We start from the raw sequence: 18,932 nt of genomic DNA, 5'->3' as shown, positions 1-18,932 counted from the left end.
AGGGGCCTGCTGGCTGCTGAGAAATTATATTTTTCGAATAATTATTTGTATATATGGGAGTTTGGAGTGGTGACAACAGCATTCTGTAAACAAACTTACACACTCATTTTCAGCGACGCCTTGTTTGTAGTATTTGTAGTGAACGGTTCAGTTTAGGTTTCCCCCACACAGTTTGTATAGTTGGTATGTTCCACTGATAAACTGTGAGGGGAGTGCACAATGTGCTAGTGAAGAAGTTTAGTATGAACGCTATTCTGTGTGTGTCTCTATGTTAATGTGCTAGAGTACTGCATTCCAGCCCGGGCCCCAACTTTTTTACGCCCCTCGGGCCGGGCTTCGGGCCAATTTTCACGTCATAGTTCAGACGCGTCTTTTTTTTTTTTTTTTTTTTAGAGTTTTATAGTTTTTATAGTTTTTGTTTTTGATTTGTTTTATTTCGTTAAGTACTAATTTAAAGCTTTTTATAGATAGGTTTATCATGTCTGTGAGGCATGTTTTTACTGAGTTTCGGCTCATTTTTGTGAAGCGCTCCTGTTCAAGACGAGACGGCAGAAAGTGCATCATGTTTATTTTCTTTATTTAATAGAAGCACAACATTTTGTTGATATTGCGAGTACACAGAGATATAAGGAGGCCCTTTACAGTTGTAAATGATGTATTACTCTTACCTTTATGAGCAAAAATAACAGTGTATCCACTGAAAAAATGCAAGTGATACTGGTGTCGTCTCCATGTCCTGCAAAGGATGCTTTAGCTTCCATTCTCCACACAAACTATTGGATACAGCGCACATTTATCTAGGTTTAACTTTAAAACATTGTTATATGCTTGAACTGTTTTATATCTATAGATTTTATTTTAGGCGAGTCGTGATGATTTGAGAAGGGTAAATTGATCAAACATAGGCTCATTGTCTGCCGCTTGCCGCTTGGTCTTTATATTTTAAAAAACTAAAATTTATATTTCATGAACAAAAATGCACCAAACATTTTTCTGAATTAACTTAATAAAAAAAATTGAAATAAAATATAATCACTTTGCCATTACATACAAAACTGAGCTTTTTAAATAGCTGAAACAGTAGTATAAGCTGTTTGGGAGGGGGTTAATTCTGATAAGCTGTCGGACACGGGCCAGGCTCTATAACGTGCAAATTAACAAGAAACAACACTGCTGTGTGAAAGGAACTGGACCGGACAACTTCCTGTAATGTCATACAGTGTGACTTCAGTAATTTACAAATGTGTGGATATAAACTGTGTGCCAGCTGAAGGTTTTAGATTCAGTCACTGTGTTCCATCAGAGCTGCTGCTTTAAAGTCTCAATTTTAAATCCGAGGATGGAAAAACAGTAACCTTATTGCTTAAATGTGATCATTATACTTTAAACAGCTATAATTTAATTATATGTTTGAATTATACCTGTAAACTCACATTTCAGCTAGGAAAGTTCTGATGGCATTTTCTTTTCATATAGTTTATTTTATGTAAAGGCTATAATTCTGCTGTTCCACAAGCGCCACCTTCTGGCAAAGAGTGTCAGATCCAGATGCTGTGATGTCTTTTCATCAAGAACAAAAGAAAAAATAAATAAATCAATACTTTATTATTATAAAATTATTAGATTATAACTTTCATAAATTTCTGCTGTGGGGCTAAGGTAAATATGTCATTTATCATAATGGGTTTATGTGAAGAATGCTTTAAGTTCGCTTAAATTAGATGTTATTTTTAAAGTCTAATAAATTTTCAAATTGATAGCTCTTAATTATTAAGTAATGCTGAATGGCTATAGTCAATGGTTAAATGTTAGGGGAATTTTTTTAAGAGTGAAATCAGTATTAATTGGTATCAGTGTTACTGGCCTTCAGTCATAAATAATAGTCATTAAACAAATATTAAAAATATACTGTATGTTGTTTGTAAATTAATTTGAAGATTGAATGTTAAATTATTGCAATATATAAGTATATTTAAAAACTTTAATGTAAGGTGGGATTAATCACGAAAAAATGTGTGATTAATTAGTTATTTTTTTAATCGACTGACAGCACTAATAAGTCCTTTGGACTACTGTTGAGATGCACTATGAACTGTCACTGAATGGAAATAAGAGTCTTCAAAATCCTCCTGTAGTGTTTTTCTAAAGAACGAAAGCCATGCTATAAATGATGACGATATTTAACTTAATGAATCACACACTCATTCCACTCAGAACGGCTTTGACAAGGTCAAGGACAACCACCAATCCTAATTTTCAATAATATTTAAGAATAGATAAAAAAAAGAAAATTGGTGAATACAGTAAAGTTAATTAAATATATTATAATGAAAAACACTGATAAAAACATACCATGTATCAGGCTTAAAAACACTAAACTGAACAGAACAGCAGAACTGGACAGAAAGAGCATCTAAAATCAGTTTGCACCAGAATGAAGTCATGAGGTTCATCTGCATCCATCGTGTGATTTCTTTGCTCATGAGACACTTTAAACATATTCAGTTTCCTGATGATCTCTGGAGGAGATTCACGTTGTTATGATTACAGGCCTAAACCCATCCAAAATCACTTTTATTCTGTCATTCAAAACAAAGCTTTCGCAAAATCATCTGAGAAAGGGTGTAGGGTGAACCTCACAAAACCTGTCAACAATCTTGTGCAGGTCATATTTCACCCTAAAATCCAGATCCAGAATCCAAAGAGAAATTATATTTTGCTTCCATAAAATTAATCATGATGATTTGTTATTCTGAACTGGATAGAGAAATGCACAGTTGTGTTATAAATAAAAGAACATGACAATCTAATGAGAATCATTCATTTTCTTTGAGGCAAAATATCCCTCAGATGTCTTCTACTGGCATGCATTTGTCTTCGAATAACCCCTCGCTTCATTTGTGATGGACTGTGTTTCTGTCTCTGTCCCCACCAAGTGGAGGAGTGAAGAACCTCCAGTTAAGGATCTTCTTCTTCTTCTTCTTCTTCTTCCCTGGAGTTTCAGGGATCCTGACAGTCTGAGAGATGTGAGACGGTTCATCAGCGTCTTTAGTTTCCAAAGCTCATTCCTGCCGTCATCACGCCACTGTGAAGCCAGACACAACAAACACAGCAGCGTCTGATAGACGAGTCCATGATAAATGAAGACATAAGAGACGATGAAAAAGAAAAGTCTAGTTTAATGCATTTAGAAATTCATGCTGGTTTCAAAAGCATGAGCCAGTGTCTTAGAAGTGGACTCTTTGTGTTCATGCTGGTTTCATATGATTCTAAATCACTTTTATGTAGCATTTTCCAACACACTCTCACTCCCAGCTCGTCACATATTGACGCTTGGTCAGGACCCTTTAGCATCAACCCTTGGCATCAAAAAAGCATTGGGAATTTGACCATCGTGATTTAATTATACATTGGGTCATAATATTGCCATTATTGCATATATGTTGGGAAGTGATTTTTCAATGTAAACAGTCACAACAATTTTATTTACATGACACTATTTACACATTTATGAGCACGTAACCCAAGCGCTGCCCCTGAACCTAACATTTGTCAATAAAACACCAGATATAACAGACAGATACAACTACAGTCATAATTTATTAAAAAAATATTCTGTATTTTAAATATAATGTATAAAATATTCCAAGTACAATTAAATATGTGAGAGGAACAGATGCGATCCGCCATTAATCTCAGATCCTGTGTGCTGCAGTCTGTGCGCAAACGTAAAAAATTGCCGCCAGAAGAAGCCTTACGTAAGTCTTGAATGTGAAATACCATTGGCTCTTGTGTGTCTCGTGACTGATTGCATCATGCTACGGGAGTATCATTTTGAATGAGATGTGAGCGTGTTTACGGAAAGGGATCATTTTTAGCAATTAAAACCTTATGTTTTACTCTCTTCTTCGCATAAAGATATCATATGGCTTCAGAAGACTTAGAATGCAGCATGACTTGTAATACTTTTATACTTTTTTATAGTCCGTTTTTGCAATAAATACTTCTATTTGCCTGTTACATGTTTTACATTATTCAGAAGTGGGTAGGTTTAGGGTAGGGGTGGGGTTAGGTGCACCAATTAAATATACATTTACATAAAATGATTTCTATTTTTACAAATGCATGCAACACATTAAATTAAGGCAAACAACTTTAAGCAATGGAGGACCCTGCACATCAAAGTTATGCTTAAAAATTAACCTTTGCATTAAAAAAATTATGCTTAAAGGGGTACCTTGAGTGTCAAAAAGCGATGCCAAGGGGTCCTGACCAAGCGTCATTATGTGATGATTTGGGAGAGAGAACGTTGCATTTTCAATTTCACTGTAAATGTAATAACTTAGTCAAGTGGTGTACAGCCATCAAGTAAAAAGTATTAAAATGTTTTCCATGTACCTTGTTGTCATTATTTCAAACATATTTTATCGATATAAAACAATCTGTATTCAAGTCATTGTCTGTCAAATAAATGTTAAATATTTAAATAGATTTAGACCCAAATACCAGCTGCAGTTTGTGAATGTATCATTGCTGCACTGTAAAGGTAATTGTACCTCATGCACAGGAGGCACAGCCTGCTCGACATGTTGAGATGGAAAATGAGAGAACAACAATTTAATTTCAGTAAAATTCCCAGTTATTCAGTTCATGTCCTAAGGATGTGTATGTCTTGTATTGTCAGGTCTATGTAGAAACCAAGTCCTTAAAGGAACAGATCAGATTTGGAGAAATGTTCAAAAATAAAATGTGTTCTCTAAATAAGTAATCTGCTGTTTAAAACTGTATGTATGATTAAGTTTAGACAGTTTGCTAGAGTGTTTATCATCCGTGGAATAAATATGATGGCTGCAAGATGCTGTGGAGTTGTGAGGAAGGGTGTGGGTGCAGCTGTGTTGCCAGATCCAGTTATTATAAGCGGTGTTGTATTTTCTGCTTATTTGGACACTTTAGAAATTTAACAAAGCGTGAAGTTGCATTTTAGTGTTAGCGATATCTATATCTTATTGTATTTACAAAAGATTGGAACTAATTTTTATTTATTTTTTGGTTTATATTTGTTTTCACAGCAATATCTGGCAACACTGCAATGATCACTGTTAGTGCAGAGATCTGAAGTATGTTACAAAATGAAAAAATATTTTATTGTAGTATTGTAGTTACATTTTCACAAAGTCATGCTAACATAATTCATAAGACAAAGTTATAGACAAAGTTATAATCTTTCTAGAGAAAGTTATAATCTATATAGCAATGGTTATTAATGAAAACTATAACAGTAATATGTATTATTGCATGAATACTAAACAACTGATTAAATGATACACCCCTGAGCTATAGTAATGGTGCAATATGATATCATTTAACAAACACATTCCTCCAAAACAGAGAAAACATCTTTCATAACCATCTACATCTGTCTCTTTTAAAGTGTACAGTCGTGGCCAAAAGTTTGGAGAATTACATAAATATTGGAAATTGTAAAAGTTGCTGCTCAAGTTTTTATAATAGCAATTTGCATATACTCCAGAATGTTATGAAGAGTGATCAGATGAATTGCATAGTCCTTCTTTGCCATGAAAATTAACTTAATCCCAAAAAAAAAACCTTTCCACTGCATTTCATTGCTGTCATTAAAGGAGCTGCTGAGATCATTTCAGTAATCATCTTGTTAACTCAGGTTAGAATGTTGACGAGCACAAGGCTGGAGATCATTATGTCAGGCTGATTGGGTTTAGAATGGCAGACTTGACATGTTAAAAGGAGGGTGATGCTTGAAATCATTGTTCTTCCATTGTTAACCATGGTGACCTGCAAAGAAACGCGTGCAGCCATCATTGCGTTGCATAAAAATGGCTTCACAGGCAAGGATATTGTGGCTACTAAGATTGCACCTAAATCAACAATTTATGGGTTCATCAAAAACTTCAAGGAAAGAGATTCAATTCTTGTAAAGAAGGCTTCAGGGCGTTCAAGAAAGTCCAGCAAGCTCCAGGATCGTCTCCTAAAGAGGATTCAGCTGCGGGATCGGAGTGCCACCAGTGCAGAGCTTGCTCAGGAATGGCAGCAGGCAGGTGTGAGCGCATCTGCACGCACAGTGAGGCCAAGACTTTTGGAAGATGGCCTGGTGTCAAGAAGGGCAGCAAAGAAGCCACTTCTCTCCAAAAAAAAACATCAGGGACAGATTGATCTTCTGCAGAAAGTATAGTGAATGGTCTGCTGAGGACTGGGGCAAAGTCATATTCTCCGATGAAGCCCCTTTCCGATTGTTTGGAGCATCTGGAAAAAGGCTTTGTCCGGAGAAGAAAAGGTGAGCGCTACCATCAGTCCTGTGTCATGCCAACAGTAAAGCATCCTGACACCATTCATGTGTGGGGTTGCTTCTCATCCAAGGGAGTGGGCTCACTCACAATTCTGCCCAAAAAAACACCGACATGAATAAAGAATGGTACCAAAACACCCTCCAACAGCAACTTCTTCCAACAACCCAACAACAGTTTGGTGAAGAACAATGCATTTTCCAGCACGATGGAGCACCGTGCCATAAGGCAAAAGTGATAACTAAGTGGCTCGGGGACCAGAATGTTGAGATTTTGGGTCCATGGCCTGGAAACTCCCCAGATCTTAATCCCATTGAGAACTTGTGGTCAATCCTCAAGAGGCGGGTGGACAAACAAAAACCCACTAATTCTGACAAACTCCAAGAAGTTATTATGAAAGAATGGGTTGCTATCAGTCAGGATTTGGCCCAGAAGTTGATTGAGAGCATGCCCAGTCGAATTGCAGAGGTCCTGAAAAAGAAGGGCCAACGCTGCAAATACTGACTCTTTGCATAAATGTCATGTAATTGTCGATAAAAGCCTTTGAAACGTATGAAGTGCTTGTAATTATATTTCAGTACATCACAGAAACAACTGAAACTAAGATCTAAAAGCAGTTTAGCAGCAAACTTTTTGAAAACTAATATTTATGTAATTCTCAAAACTTTTGGCCACGACTGTATATAATGGGACATTATTGCACAATTCTTAACTCCACCCCAGACCTCAATAAATTTCAAACCCTGGCCACGGCCATGTCTGTAATCATCTCATCTCATGAGTTCACATCCCTGGGCTTCACTTAGAGATGTGCGGACAGACGGGAGCTCAGGCCCGTGTGTGACGACAGCCACTTTAGAAATATCCCAACAACAACAACTACATGTAATGAGTCGGCCCACGCAAACACAGCTCGCACATAAAACATCGCCGAAGGCTGCTTGTGAAGAGTGCCAGAGGTGATTGTGTTATTGTGAGGCTTGAACCTCTTCTGAATGATTTCAGAGCCGCCTCTGACCTCTAGGGACCGGCCAAGCTGTCGATCAAAACTGTGCAATTACAGGCTACTGTTGTGTGATTGCGCATTCATGTCTTTATCATTAGTGTGATTGCAAAGGGTCCTGGAGGAGACACGAAACCTCTAGAAAGATATTCAGTCTTCTGAAAACACGTGTGTGTGTGTGTGTGTGTGTGTGTGTGTGTGTGTGTGTGTGTGTGTGTGTGTGTGTGTGTGTGTGTGTGTGTGTGTGAGAGAGAGAGAGTGAACATGTCTCTGGGAGAGAGTTATCAGCAGCTCACCTGCACATGCACCATTACAACTGGGTGAGTTGTTATCATTTAAATTTTTAATGCTTTAATTCAGCTGACTTTTGTTAATGACACAGGACACCACCTTTTCCATAGCTCAGAATTTGTAAATAATGATCGTTGTCCAGATCAGCAGAGGGTTATGATGCAAAAATGCATAAATACTCATTGATAGAGGTTGGGTAACTGCACTTTATCCCTCACATAATGGCTAACAGGGGTTATTATTTGCTATTAGCTGACTTGATGGATACTGGAATTTGACTTTCTTTCTGATGCAAGCGACATGCAAGTAAAGACAAAAAATAATGTTAAATAGCAGAAAATTAATTAGATTTGATGATTATTTCATTAACCAACAAATGTAACTATTGTAATTCACTTGTTGGGATTAGAATGACTTAACTATCGCATTTACAATAGTTTAATTCAGAATTGCGGAGTTTTAGTGGTACGTGTTGTGTGATTATGTGTCTGAAAGATAATTGAAGAAGCTATTCAGTCATGTAGTTTGTTATAGAAATCTGAAACATGAAATTATCTTTGAGGAATAGTTCACCTATTAAGGAAAATTTGCTGAAAATGTGCTCACCCTATCGCCATTCAAGATGTAGATGAGTTTGTTTCTTCATCAGGTTTGTAGAAATGTAGCACTGCATCAGTGTCTCATCAATGGATGCTCTGCAGTGAATGGGTGCCGTCAGAATGAGAGTCCAAACAGCTGATAAAAACATCACAATAATCCACAAGTAATCCACAGCACTTCATCAATTACTGTTTTATGAAGCCAAAAGCTGCATGTTTGTAACAAACAGCTTCATCAAGATGCTTTTGAACTGTTGCTTCCAGCTAAAATACAAGTCTATAATTTTCACTGTTCTCCAGTGAAAGAGTCATCTGGTTTGAATCAGCAGAGAAATATGCACAGATCTGTTTACAAGCCAAAACGGGTCTGAACAAATATGTAGGTGAAATTATTTGATGTTAAAAATGTCTTAAAGGGGTCATCGGATGCCCACTTTCTGCAAGTGGATATGATTCTTTAGGGTCTTAATGAAAAGTCTATAGCATACTTTGGTTAATATTTATCAATGGTAGTGTAAAACAACACTGTTTTTAACCTGTCAAAAACAGCTCTGTCTACAGCAATCAACAATCATGGGAGGGGTCTGTGCAGAACTGTGTCATTCTGTCAAGAATCTGTGAACGGCTTGATATGAGAAAGGGGTTTGGATTTATCAGGATTTTTAAAAAAGCACTGGGTGCTTTGATGTTTTTTCTTTCTTTCTTTCCTTCACAAGAATTACATGAAGGACTATATGAATCAACTCTGTTGCATTAACCAAAACTGGGTTGTGGATTTTCAGTTCCCAGCTTTGCAAAGTGCTGGATCCCGATTGTAAATGCTGAAATGAAGTGTTATTTTATGTGATTGTGACTAAAAGGAAATGCCTGCTAGTGTGCCCTGCCTTTGTGGTCATCATTGCTCTGAAGAGTAGTAACTATAGAGTATGTCCCTTCACACAGTGAGGAATAGCTCTTCTATTGACCAGTAATGGCTTACTTCCTGATTAAATTCACATGTTAAGAAGGTTATATTTAGCACGTGCTATCCTCATAACTAAAGGAGATTAATTAGCTCCACTCTTTGCTTTAAATAAGATTAAAATTATATGGAACTTATTGTGATTATGCATGTGTTTGTTTGTATGTATCTCTGCAATGGCTCTGTGCTCTACAGCCTTCTTTCTTTTTCAAACACCATCATCAATATCTCTCCCACAAAATCACTTCATCACACGCCACAACCACCACAGACATCATTCAGATCAGAGCTGGAGCGCTTCATTTTTCTTCCTTGACAATAATGAATATGTAAATAATAATGAATATATACAACAATGTTTTTGTTTTTCTGGTCAAACAAAAATGGTTAAAAACAAATTAAATTAAGTTATATCCCTGCATTGTTTTATTTGTAAAGTGCTATAATTACCATCTGTTGTGAAGTACTATTTACTTTATTCTCAATATCAATAATTTTATTAAGTTTAGTCAATATTATTACTATGAACATGTTGTTATTGGGCTGTGTTTCTGTAAATGAATTCTGATATGACATTAGAGATGTTTATATGAAAAAAGATGCTTCATAAAACCCAGACACAGGCTAACACACATTAATTAATAAAACAAAGTAATTATTAAGATCGTAATAATTGACCAGCATACGTAGAGATAAATGCCTTGAATCAAACATGGTTAGGGTTAGGTTAGGCACTTCACAATCAAAACATCTGACAGACAGAATTTGTTGGATTAGACATGCTAAAACAATGGAAATAGTGTTGTTTGTTTGTGGTTAGTGGAACATGCTGATAGTTAATGTGATAAACTACACCTGTGGTTGATATTGTATTATCTAATGTAGCAAGGTGCAGACAATTGTGGAGGGATTAAAGGAAATATTTTTGGTGTCCCACAGGGATCTATCCTGGCCCTTTATGATTTTCTCTATATATGCTTCCACCATTTTTAGGAAACATGGGGCCTCATTTATGAAGCGTGCTTACACTCAGATTTGATCTTTAAGTGTGTGTACGCATAAATCCATGCCAATGCTCATTTTTTTTGTAAAGGTGTTTTTTGTAGTAGAGTGGTTATTGTCGTTTCTTGGTGTTGTGGGACGTATACTTTTTCTTGTTCGGGTACTGCAGGTTTCTGGAAATGTAAGCTGTTCTTGCAGCTCACTGTTTACAGCTCAGTTCAAGATCATTCGTGATTCATAGATTTCACATCTGAAAAAGATGTGTATGTGCGTTTTCTACACGTATGTTCATTCTATGAATCACACATACGCATATTTGAGAGACGATCGTAAGATCAAATTTAGAATTGTTTCTGCGCAACATTTTATAAATGAGGCCCCTGGTTTCATTTCATTGTTTTGCAGATGAAATTCAATTATATCCACCACTGAAACTGAATGATCCAAATGTCGGTCAAATGCCTTTGTCTCATTTGTTCATTCCTTTTTTGATTTAATATTGAAAATGGCTACTTTTTTTTTGTTTGTTTGTTTTCTTATTCCAAAAAAAGATAATAAAAAATAAATAAAAAAATGATACACGGATTTGTTTTGGCTTGCTTAACTGATTTAAAACTTTGGATGTCACTAAACATTCTTAACTTAAATGAATCCAAAACAGAGACTGTTGTGTTTTGCCCCCGTGATTGGTATAATATGCAAAATCTTAATCCGGAACGGTTATCTTTCTTTTATAAACCATAAAAAAAAGCTTTTACCACCTAAGGCTCTTGGCAAAAGTCAAGCCCTGGCTCTCTTTCAAAATGTTCCTAGGACTAGACTAAAATGGCAAGAGGATCCAGCTTTTTCTGTTATCGGCCCTAAACTGTGGAACAGTCTTCCACTGTGTGTTAAAGCGGCTCAAACACTTTCTGATTTTAAATCTTTGTTAAAAATAATTTGTTTTCCTTGGTTTTCCTTGGTAATGTATCATAAAAATTAAGATTCAAGATTTTTATTCGTCACATACACGATTATACAGAGAATATATAACCAGCAGTGAAATGTGAGTCAGGTCTGCTCCATGGACAGTGCAATTATTAGAGAATACAACACAGAGGAAAATATACATAAATATAGGTATGAAAGAATGAAATAAAAATAAACAATAAAAATATAAAAAAACTAAAATTAAATATAGAACAGAAAATAATGTGCATGAAAGTATATTGTAGTCTTAAATATTAAGATACACAGGAATGTACAAGAGGCAAATGTGCAAACAGGTTGTGACATGTCAATATGAGGTAGAGAATGATGAATATCTTACTGATTAAGTGATTATTAAGTGGAGTCATGTAGATGTTAAGAGGCTGGTTTGAGTTTAGGAGCCTGATGACCTGGGGCAAGAAACTCCTCCTAAGTCGCTCAGTTTTTGCCATCAGGCTACGGAAGCGCTTACCAGATGGCAGCAAAGTGAAAAGACAGTTACTAGGGTGGTTTGAGTTCTTGATGATTTTTACAGCTCTGCTTTTGCAGTGTTTGAGGTAGATGTCCTGCAGCGAGGGAAGAGCAGACCCTGAGATGCGCTCTGCTAAGCGCACAACTCTCTGCAGGGCTTTGCAGTCTTGACTGGAGCTGTTCCCATACCACACTGAGATACACTGAGTCAATACCCTTTCTATGGCCCCTGAATAGAAAGTTTTCAGGATTGCTGGCGAGACCCTGAATTTCCTCAGCTGTCACAGAGTCTTTGCCTGGCTTTATTTACCTGTGTTTGAATGTGGGTAGTCCAAGTCAGGTCCTCGGAGATGTTTACACCGAGGTACTCGAAGCTGCTCACCCTCTCCACAGGGGTCCCGCTGATCATAAGAGGAGTATAGGGCCGCTGCTGTCTCTTCCTGAAGTCAACAATCAGCTCTTTAGTTTTGCTCACATTCAGAGAGAGACAATTGTCCTGGCACCATGATGTAAGTTTCTCTACCTCGTCCAGGTATGCGGTCTCATTATTGTTGGAAAGGAGGCCCAGAACCACAGTTTCATCAGCAAATTTGATAATAGATGTGGAGCTGTGGGAAGACACGCAGTCATGTGTGTAGAGAGAGTAGAGCAGGGGACTCAGGACACAGCCCTGTGGGACTCCTATGTTCAGGGTGATGGAGTTGGAGGTGAACTGGCCTACTTTCACCACTTGAGGTCTGCCGGTGAGGAAGTCTTGAATCCAGTCACAGAGTGAAGAGTTTAGACCGAGGTCCATGAGTTCAGAAGCAAGCTTGATGGGGACTATAGTATTGAAAGCTGAGCGATAGTCGATAAATAGCAATCTTATATAGTTCCCGTTATTGCTGTCAATGTGCGTGAGAGAAGAGTGCAGGACGTGAAAGATGGCATCTTCAGTGGATCTATTGGGGCGGTAGGCAAACTGAAGAGGGTCTAAAGCAGGGGTGTCAAACTCAATTCCTGGAGGCCCGGAGCACTGCAGAGTTTAGATGCAACCCTAATTAAACACACCTGATCCAACTAATCATGTCCTTCAGGCTTATTTGAAAACTATATGAGATTGACAGAGGGGCGGCACTAAAATTCTAAAGTGCATTAATGTGTGTAAAAGTTTTTGGCAAAATCAAACGTCAAGGCCTTTTTCTGTTTTCTCTAGTCAAGTAGCACCAATTTCAAAGTTTTTTCACTTTTCTACTGCATAGACACTCAAGCCTGGTTTTCCAGCTGTGAATTTAGATGCCACTGTGTCTGCATGCTCTGGAAATTTTAAGTCATTAGTAGGGTTGCAAAGGGGTGGGACATTTCCGAAATTTTCTGGAATGTTTCCGGATTTTACTGGAAATTTTCCACCTTTTTGCAGCAACCCTAGTCATTACTAATCCTTTTAAGTAACTAATTTGACATAAACGGCATGTTAACTGTGTCTCTGACAGGCCGTCACTGATCCAGCACGCAAGTCTTTGGAGCTTTAGTCCTGGGCAGAGGGATCCTCCTGACTGAGGGAGAGACTGCAGGATGGAGTTGGAGCATTACCTGGACGCTCCGTCCAATGCCACCAACACCACCGCCACCCCGGGATCAGCCTTCGGCATGGAGCTGCTGACGGAGCGGCTGGCCGTGGTGGCTCTGTTGGCGCTGGTGGCGTTGCTGACAGCCGTGGTGAACGGCGCTGTCATCGCAGCCATCTACACCACCAAGAAGCTCCACCTCCCTGCAAACTACCTCATCTGCTCCCTGGCCGTCACTGATTTCCTGGTGGCCGTGCTGGTGATGCCCATCAGCATCCTCTACATCACCACCGAGACCTGGCTGCTGGGGCCGTTCGTGTGCGAGGCGTGGCTAAGCGTTGACATGACCTGCTGCACTTGCTCCATCCTGCACCTGTGTGTGATCGCGCTCGACCGCTACTGGGCCATCACTAAAGCTATTGAGTACGCCCGCAAGAGGACGGCCCGGCGCGCCGGCATCATGGTGGCCACCGTCTGGCTCATCTCCATCTTCATCTCCATTCCGCCTCTGTTCTGGAGGCAGCGCGGGGACGGGACTGGCCCGCAACAGTGCATTATCGAGCACGATCATGTGGGATACACCATCTACTCCACATTCGGTGCTTTCTACATCCCCATGACTCTCATCCTCATCCTGTACTCCAAGATTTACAGCGCCGCCAAGACGCTGTACCAGAAGCGCGGCTCCTCTCGCTACCTCAGCAGCCGCAGCACCGACAGCACCAACACGCTGAACCACTGCCGCGTCAAGCATGCCTTCTGCGTCTCCAGCTCTGACCACACAGCGGAGTTCGACCGCAACCACACTGCCGTCCGCGCGCCGCTCGACATGGAGACTCTGGAGCTGGACGAGAGGAACCAGATCTGCACGTCTCGGGAGAGGAAGGCGGCTCGGATTCTGGGGCTCATCCTGGGAGCCTTTATCCTGTGCTGGCTCCCGTTCTTCCTAAAAGAGCTGCTGGTGGGATTGAATGTGCCCAACCCCTCGCCTCAGGTGTCCGATGCACTCACCTGGCTGGGATACATCAACTCGCTGATTAACCCGCTACTGTACACCATCTTCAACGAGGACTTCAAGCAGGCTTTCAAGAGACTGTTCAGGTGGAAGGAGCACACATAAGCCCCTTTCACACGTACATACTTTACTGGAAAATTACCGGTAAATTGACGTAAGGAGATCATGTGTGAACAGGCCCTTTTTAAAAATAGCTGTAAGTTCGTTCCGGCAATTTACCGGTTGGAGAAGTTGTAACATTACCAGAAAATTGCTGGAAGGATGCTGTGCGTGAACACAGAATGAAGATTGCCGGTATTAGCAGGAATGAGTTCAGAATGCGCTCACTGACTGAAGACCAGTGCTGGGCAGGTTTCTATGGAAAGGTTACAGATTACAAGTTACCCTATTTACAATGTAATAATAGTGTAACTTTTTCAATTACTTTATTAAAGTAAAATAACTGATTACTTTTGATTACTTTTCAAAATTTCTAATTAATGTTATCAACTGTTAATCATTTTGAAACAAGTAAAGCAGCAGGGTTAACCTCACAGTAGTGCTCAACACTGATTACTGTCAGACTTTCACAATCCTTCATCACTTAAATTAAGATGATAATGAAAAATATTTCAGACTTTAGTACCGCCTTTTACTTTGAGATTGATCTGAAGTTGAAACCGATGTGTGAATGGTGCTTTACGAGAAAAAAGACAGAACACCATTGCCTGTGAAGAGCACATTTTTGAATTTACTGGTAAAGTCGTTCCGGTAATTTTACAGTAATTTACTGGTATTACTGTGTGAAAGGGGCTATGGACACGCATCCGTTCGTGGGCAGCAGCTTCATTTGGTTCAGGACATTCTAGAGCTCCATACGTCTCTCGTAAGTCTAGCAGTAGTATGGAAAACACATGGCGCAGGAAGAGCTGATTACATTGTTTTAATAAAATCCAATGAAGATCCACTGCCTGCTTTTCTACAGCACCGTATCATCAGATTACTGAGCAATGATGTGAAATGGCTTGACAAGTGTACCAATGCACTTCCTGTTCAAACAAGAGGTTTGGGTGGGACACATCCTAAGGGCTCGTCTTGTGCTTTTTTATGTAACCAATAGGCTTCAAGTCATGTTTATAGATGGGTGGAGACATGCTCATGGTAGGGAGCATCTGATTGGTCAAAATCAGTGTAGTCATCCACATTTAATTTTCTGCTTTTCAGGTAAAGAAAGACTATAAAATACTCATAATACTAGTAACTCCAGTAATGTAACTCCAGTACATTAACTCTTTCCCCTCCAAACACATAATTTTTCAGGTTTCTGCGTTCTCATTGTTATACACTAGGGGGTGCTATTGTGCATCTCCTGAATGAGTCTAGAATCACTCGATCAAAAACACAGGTGAGGAAGCCGCAAAAATTAGCAATCTTTTATGTAAGCATATGCATATGAGAAAATAATGCAACCATCAACCGCATATAAATGAAAACTGCCTTATGTTAGCGAGTGAAATGTCAATCCAGAAAGTGGTAAAGGCCTGTGCAAGCTTTGGGAGCACTGATGGAAGCCATCTACTGCATCTTTGCTTTGATAATGTTACTGAATATGATCCAGATTTCATAGAAGTGTGATTTTTCTCAGCTTTTTACTCAAAATGTTGTTTTTTTTAATGAATTTTTAGTGAAAATTATCAAAAATGCTGGCAGTGGCTGGCATCTTTATTCAAAAACGCTGTTGGGGAAAGAGTTAATAGAGCTCAAAACCATTAAGGCAACTGATTACCTTCATTTTTTAAAACGAATGAACTTTAAGTTTAAACATTTGGATTACATGCAGAGTTGTTGGGTCTGTATAACAAAAACAACACAAAATTCATTATCTAGAACAGTTTTATCATTGGCAGAATGTAAAATATTACAATACAAGCATTTTAGTCAAATATAATTGATGCAATACTGTATGTCAATCCTTTTAACACATAAAAAAAGTCAGCACGCTAGTAATTAGACATTTCAGTCACTAGAATTAAGTCAACAGATTTTTTTAAGTACACAGAAGTGTGCTTTTAAGTTAACTGTACTCAATATTTATTACTCTCTTTTGTAATTATTTTTTATTGCACATACCTCAAACACATTATTAAACTCAAAATCCTGTGTCTCGAAATGCATTGCTTTAAATACAATGAGCACAACAAACTCCAGTGGTCTTCAGCTGAACAGTATCCTCTTCATGTTCCCATCATGCACTGCAGCTGAAACGGATCATGATAATTACTGATTGACCGCTTTACTGTTTATGTAGTTGCAGTGATGCTGTTGTGTCTGTTGTCCTTGTGAGTTATGTGTTACCAAGCTACAAAATCTGTCACTGGGGCAGTATCCTTTCAAAAGGCACGCATTTGTACCTAATTTACCCCAAAAGGCTGCATATTAGTACCTTAATGGTACATATTCACACCTGCTCCAGTAAGTTTTTTTCTGAGCATTGCTAAATTTACAAGTAAACTTAAAGAGACAAGTTCATTCAATTCAAAAGCAATAGAAAGTTCTGTGCTCATCGAGGTAATACAATCTTCTCATACTCAGTACAATAAATTAGTTTGAGCACTAGGGTTTACAGTGTGAGCTAAAAGTCCATTCCACATTATAAATGTACAAACCAAACCAAAAGCATCCCCCAGGTCTCAGCGTGATGATGATGTACTGACAGTGTCTGCTCAGAAGATGCTCAGTGTTGGACTGGGGCTTAACCACAGACACAAAGAGTGAGCAGAGACTGAGACACTGAGATATTTCACACTGCTGGGTTTATAGAGAGAAGAGGCTAAACACTGGACATCACCTGCTAAAGTCTGGAGTAACTTGGAGTTTTTAATGTTTTTGAAAGATGTCTCTTCTGCTCACCAGGGCTGCATTTATTTGATTAAAAAAAAATTAATTACTGTTTAAATTCTTTTAAATTACTATTATTATTAAAAATATGTGTTTTCTATGTGACTATGTTAAAATGTAATTTAAACAGTTGTGCTGCTGCAAATCTTCCTGGAAACTGTGATACATTTTTCTTTTTTAATTATTTTTCAGGATTCTTTAATGAATGGAAAGTTGAAAAGGGCAGCGTTTGTTTGAAATAGAAATATTTTGTAACATTATGAATGTCCTTATTGTCAATATTTTTTCTTTATTTCTATTTTAATCTTATTGACCCCAGATTATTAAATGGTTGTGTCGCAAACTGTGATAATCTGAAATGTTTCTTGAAAATAAAAAAGAGTGTGTGTATATATATACAGTACAGACCAAAAGTTTGGAAACAGTACTATTTTTAATGTTTTTGAAAGAAGTCTCTTCTGCTCATCAAGCCTGCATTTATTTTGATCAAAAATACAGAAAAAAAAACAGTAATATTGTGAAATATTATTACAACTTAAAATAATAGTTTTCTATTTGAATATACTTTAAAAAAAAATAATTTATTCCTGTGATGCAAAGCTGAATTTTCAGCATCATTACTCCAGCCTTCAGTGTCACATGTAACATCCAGTCTATCACATGATCATTTAGAAATCATTCTAATATTCTGATTTATTATGAGTGTTGGAAACAGTTCTGCTGTCTAATATATTTGATGAATAAAAGGTTAAAAAGAACTGCATTTATTCAAAATAATAATAAAAAATTCTAATAATATATATTCTAATAATATATTTTCTTTACTATCACTTTTTATCAATTTAACACATCCTTGCTGAATAAAAGTATTGATTTTATTTTAAAAAATGAAAGAAAAAAGAACATACTGAGACCCCAAATTACTGACCAGTAGTGTATATTGTTATTACAAAATATTTATATTTTAAAAACATAGCTTCTTTTTTTTTTTTTTATTCATCAAAGTATCCTAAAAAAGTATCACATGTTCTGAAAAAATATTAAGCAGCAGAACTGTTTCCAACTTTGATAATGAATCATCATATTAGAATGATTTCTAAAGGATTATGTGATAATGTTAATAAGAATAAATGTTTGCATCTTTGATATTGATTATAATTTAAAGTATAATAAATTTAAAAACAATTATTTTTGATTGTAATAATATATCACAATATTACTGTTTTTTTCTGTATTTTTGATCAAATAAATGCAGCCTTGATGAGCAGAAGACACTTCTATTTAAATATTACTGTTTTTTTCTTTTTTTTTGATTTTTTGTATGTAGTGTTTATGTGTATATGTATATTTTTATATATTTATGTTTATATACTTATTTACTTGATTTTTTTTTTAAATGAATTGTTAATTAATATAATTTTTATTTATTAATTAATTTTTATATATTTATCAAATAAATGCAGTGTTGGTGAGCAGAAGAGACAAAAGCATTATGAAATTTTAACTATTTCAGACTTTTGTCCAGCAGTGAATATGCCTCTGAAAGTGAAGGCTAAAAATAGGATAAAAGCTAACACACACACACACACACACACACACAGAGAGAGAGAGAGAGAGAGAGAGAGAGAGAGACAGAGAGAGAGAGAGAGAGAGAGAGACTAAAAGCCACAACATTATAATTTTGATCATTACTTAATGATTTCTTTAAAGGTCTCTACTTGCTGCATTCTGCACAGCCAAACATTTCTACACTTTAGCTGAAAGATCAATTATTAATATATTATCCAGTCATTACAACACCCAGCACATGCTTCAAAAGCAGAAGTAACACAGTTAAGGCTGGCTCACCCTGACTATGCAGTACATGTTCTTATGTG

The 18,932-nt window shown here is 37.4% G+C and overlaps 1 protein-coding gene across 1 annotated transcript in view; it reads left to right on the top strand.

Annotated features, from left to right (window-relative positions):
* Positions 1-17,091, top strand: part of LOC109051999 (5-hydroxytryptamine receptor 1E-like) — a 43,005-nt gene extending 25,914 nt beyond the window's left edge. The window contains exon 2 of the mRNA XM_042746994.1: positions 13,089-17,091. Within this exon, the coding sequence (XP_042602928.1) occupies positions 13,171-14,283 (1,113 nt within the window). The 5' untranslated portion in view covers positions 13,089-13,170 and the 3' untranslated portion in view covers positions 14,284-17,091. The remainder of the gene's footprint in view (positions 1-13,088) is intronic.
* The last annotated feature ends 1,841 nt before the right edge of the window (positions 17,092-18,932 follow it).

The sequence above is a fragment of the Cyprinus carpio genome, chromosome B20 (genome assembly GCF_018340385.1).
Source record: "Cyprinus carpio isolate SPL01 chromosome B20, ASM1834038v1, whole genome shotgun sequence".
NCBI classification, from domain to species: Eukaryota; Metazoa; Chordata; class Actinopteri; order Cypriniformes; family Cyprinidae; genus Cyprinus; species Cyprinus carpio.
Note: the sequence above shows the minus strand (reverse complement) of the source record. Positions and strands in the feature narration are given on the sequence as shown.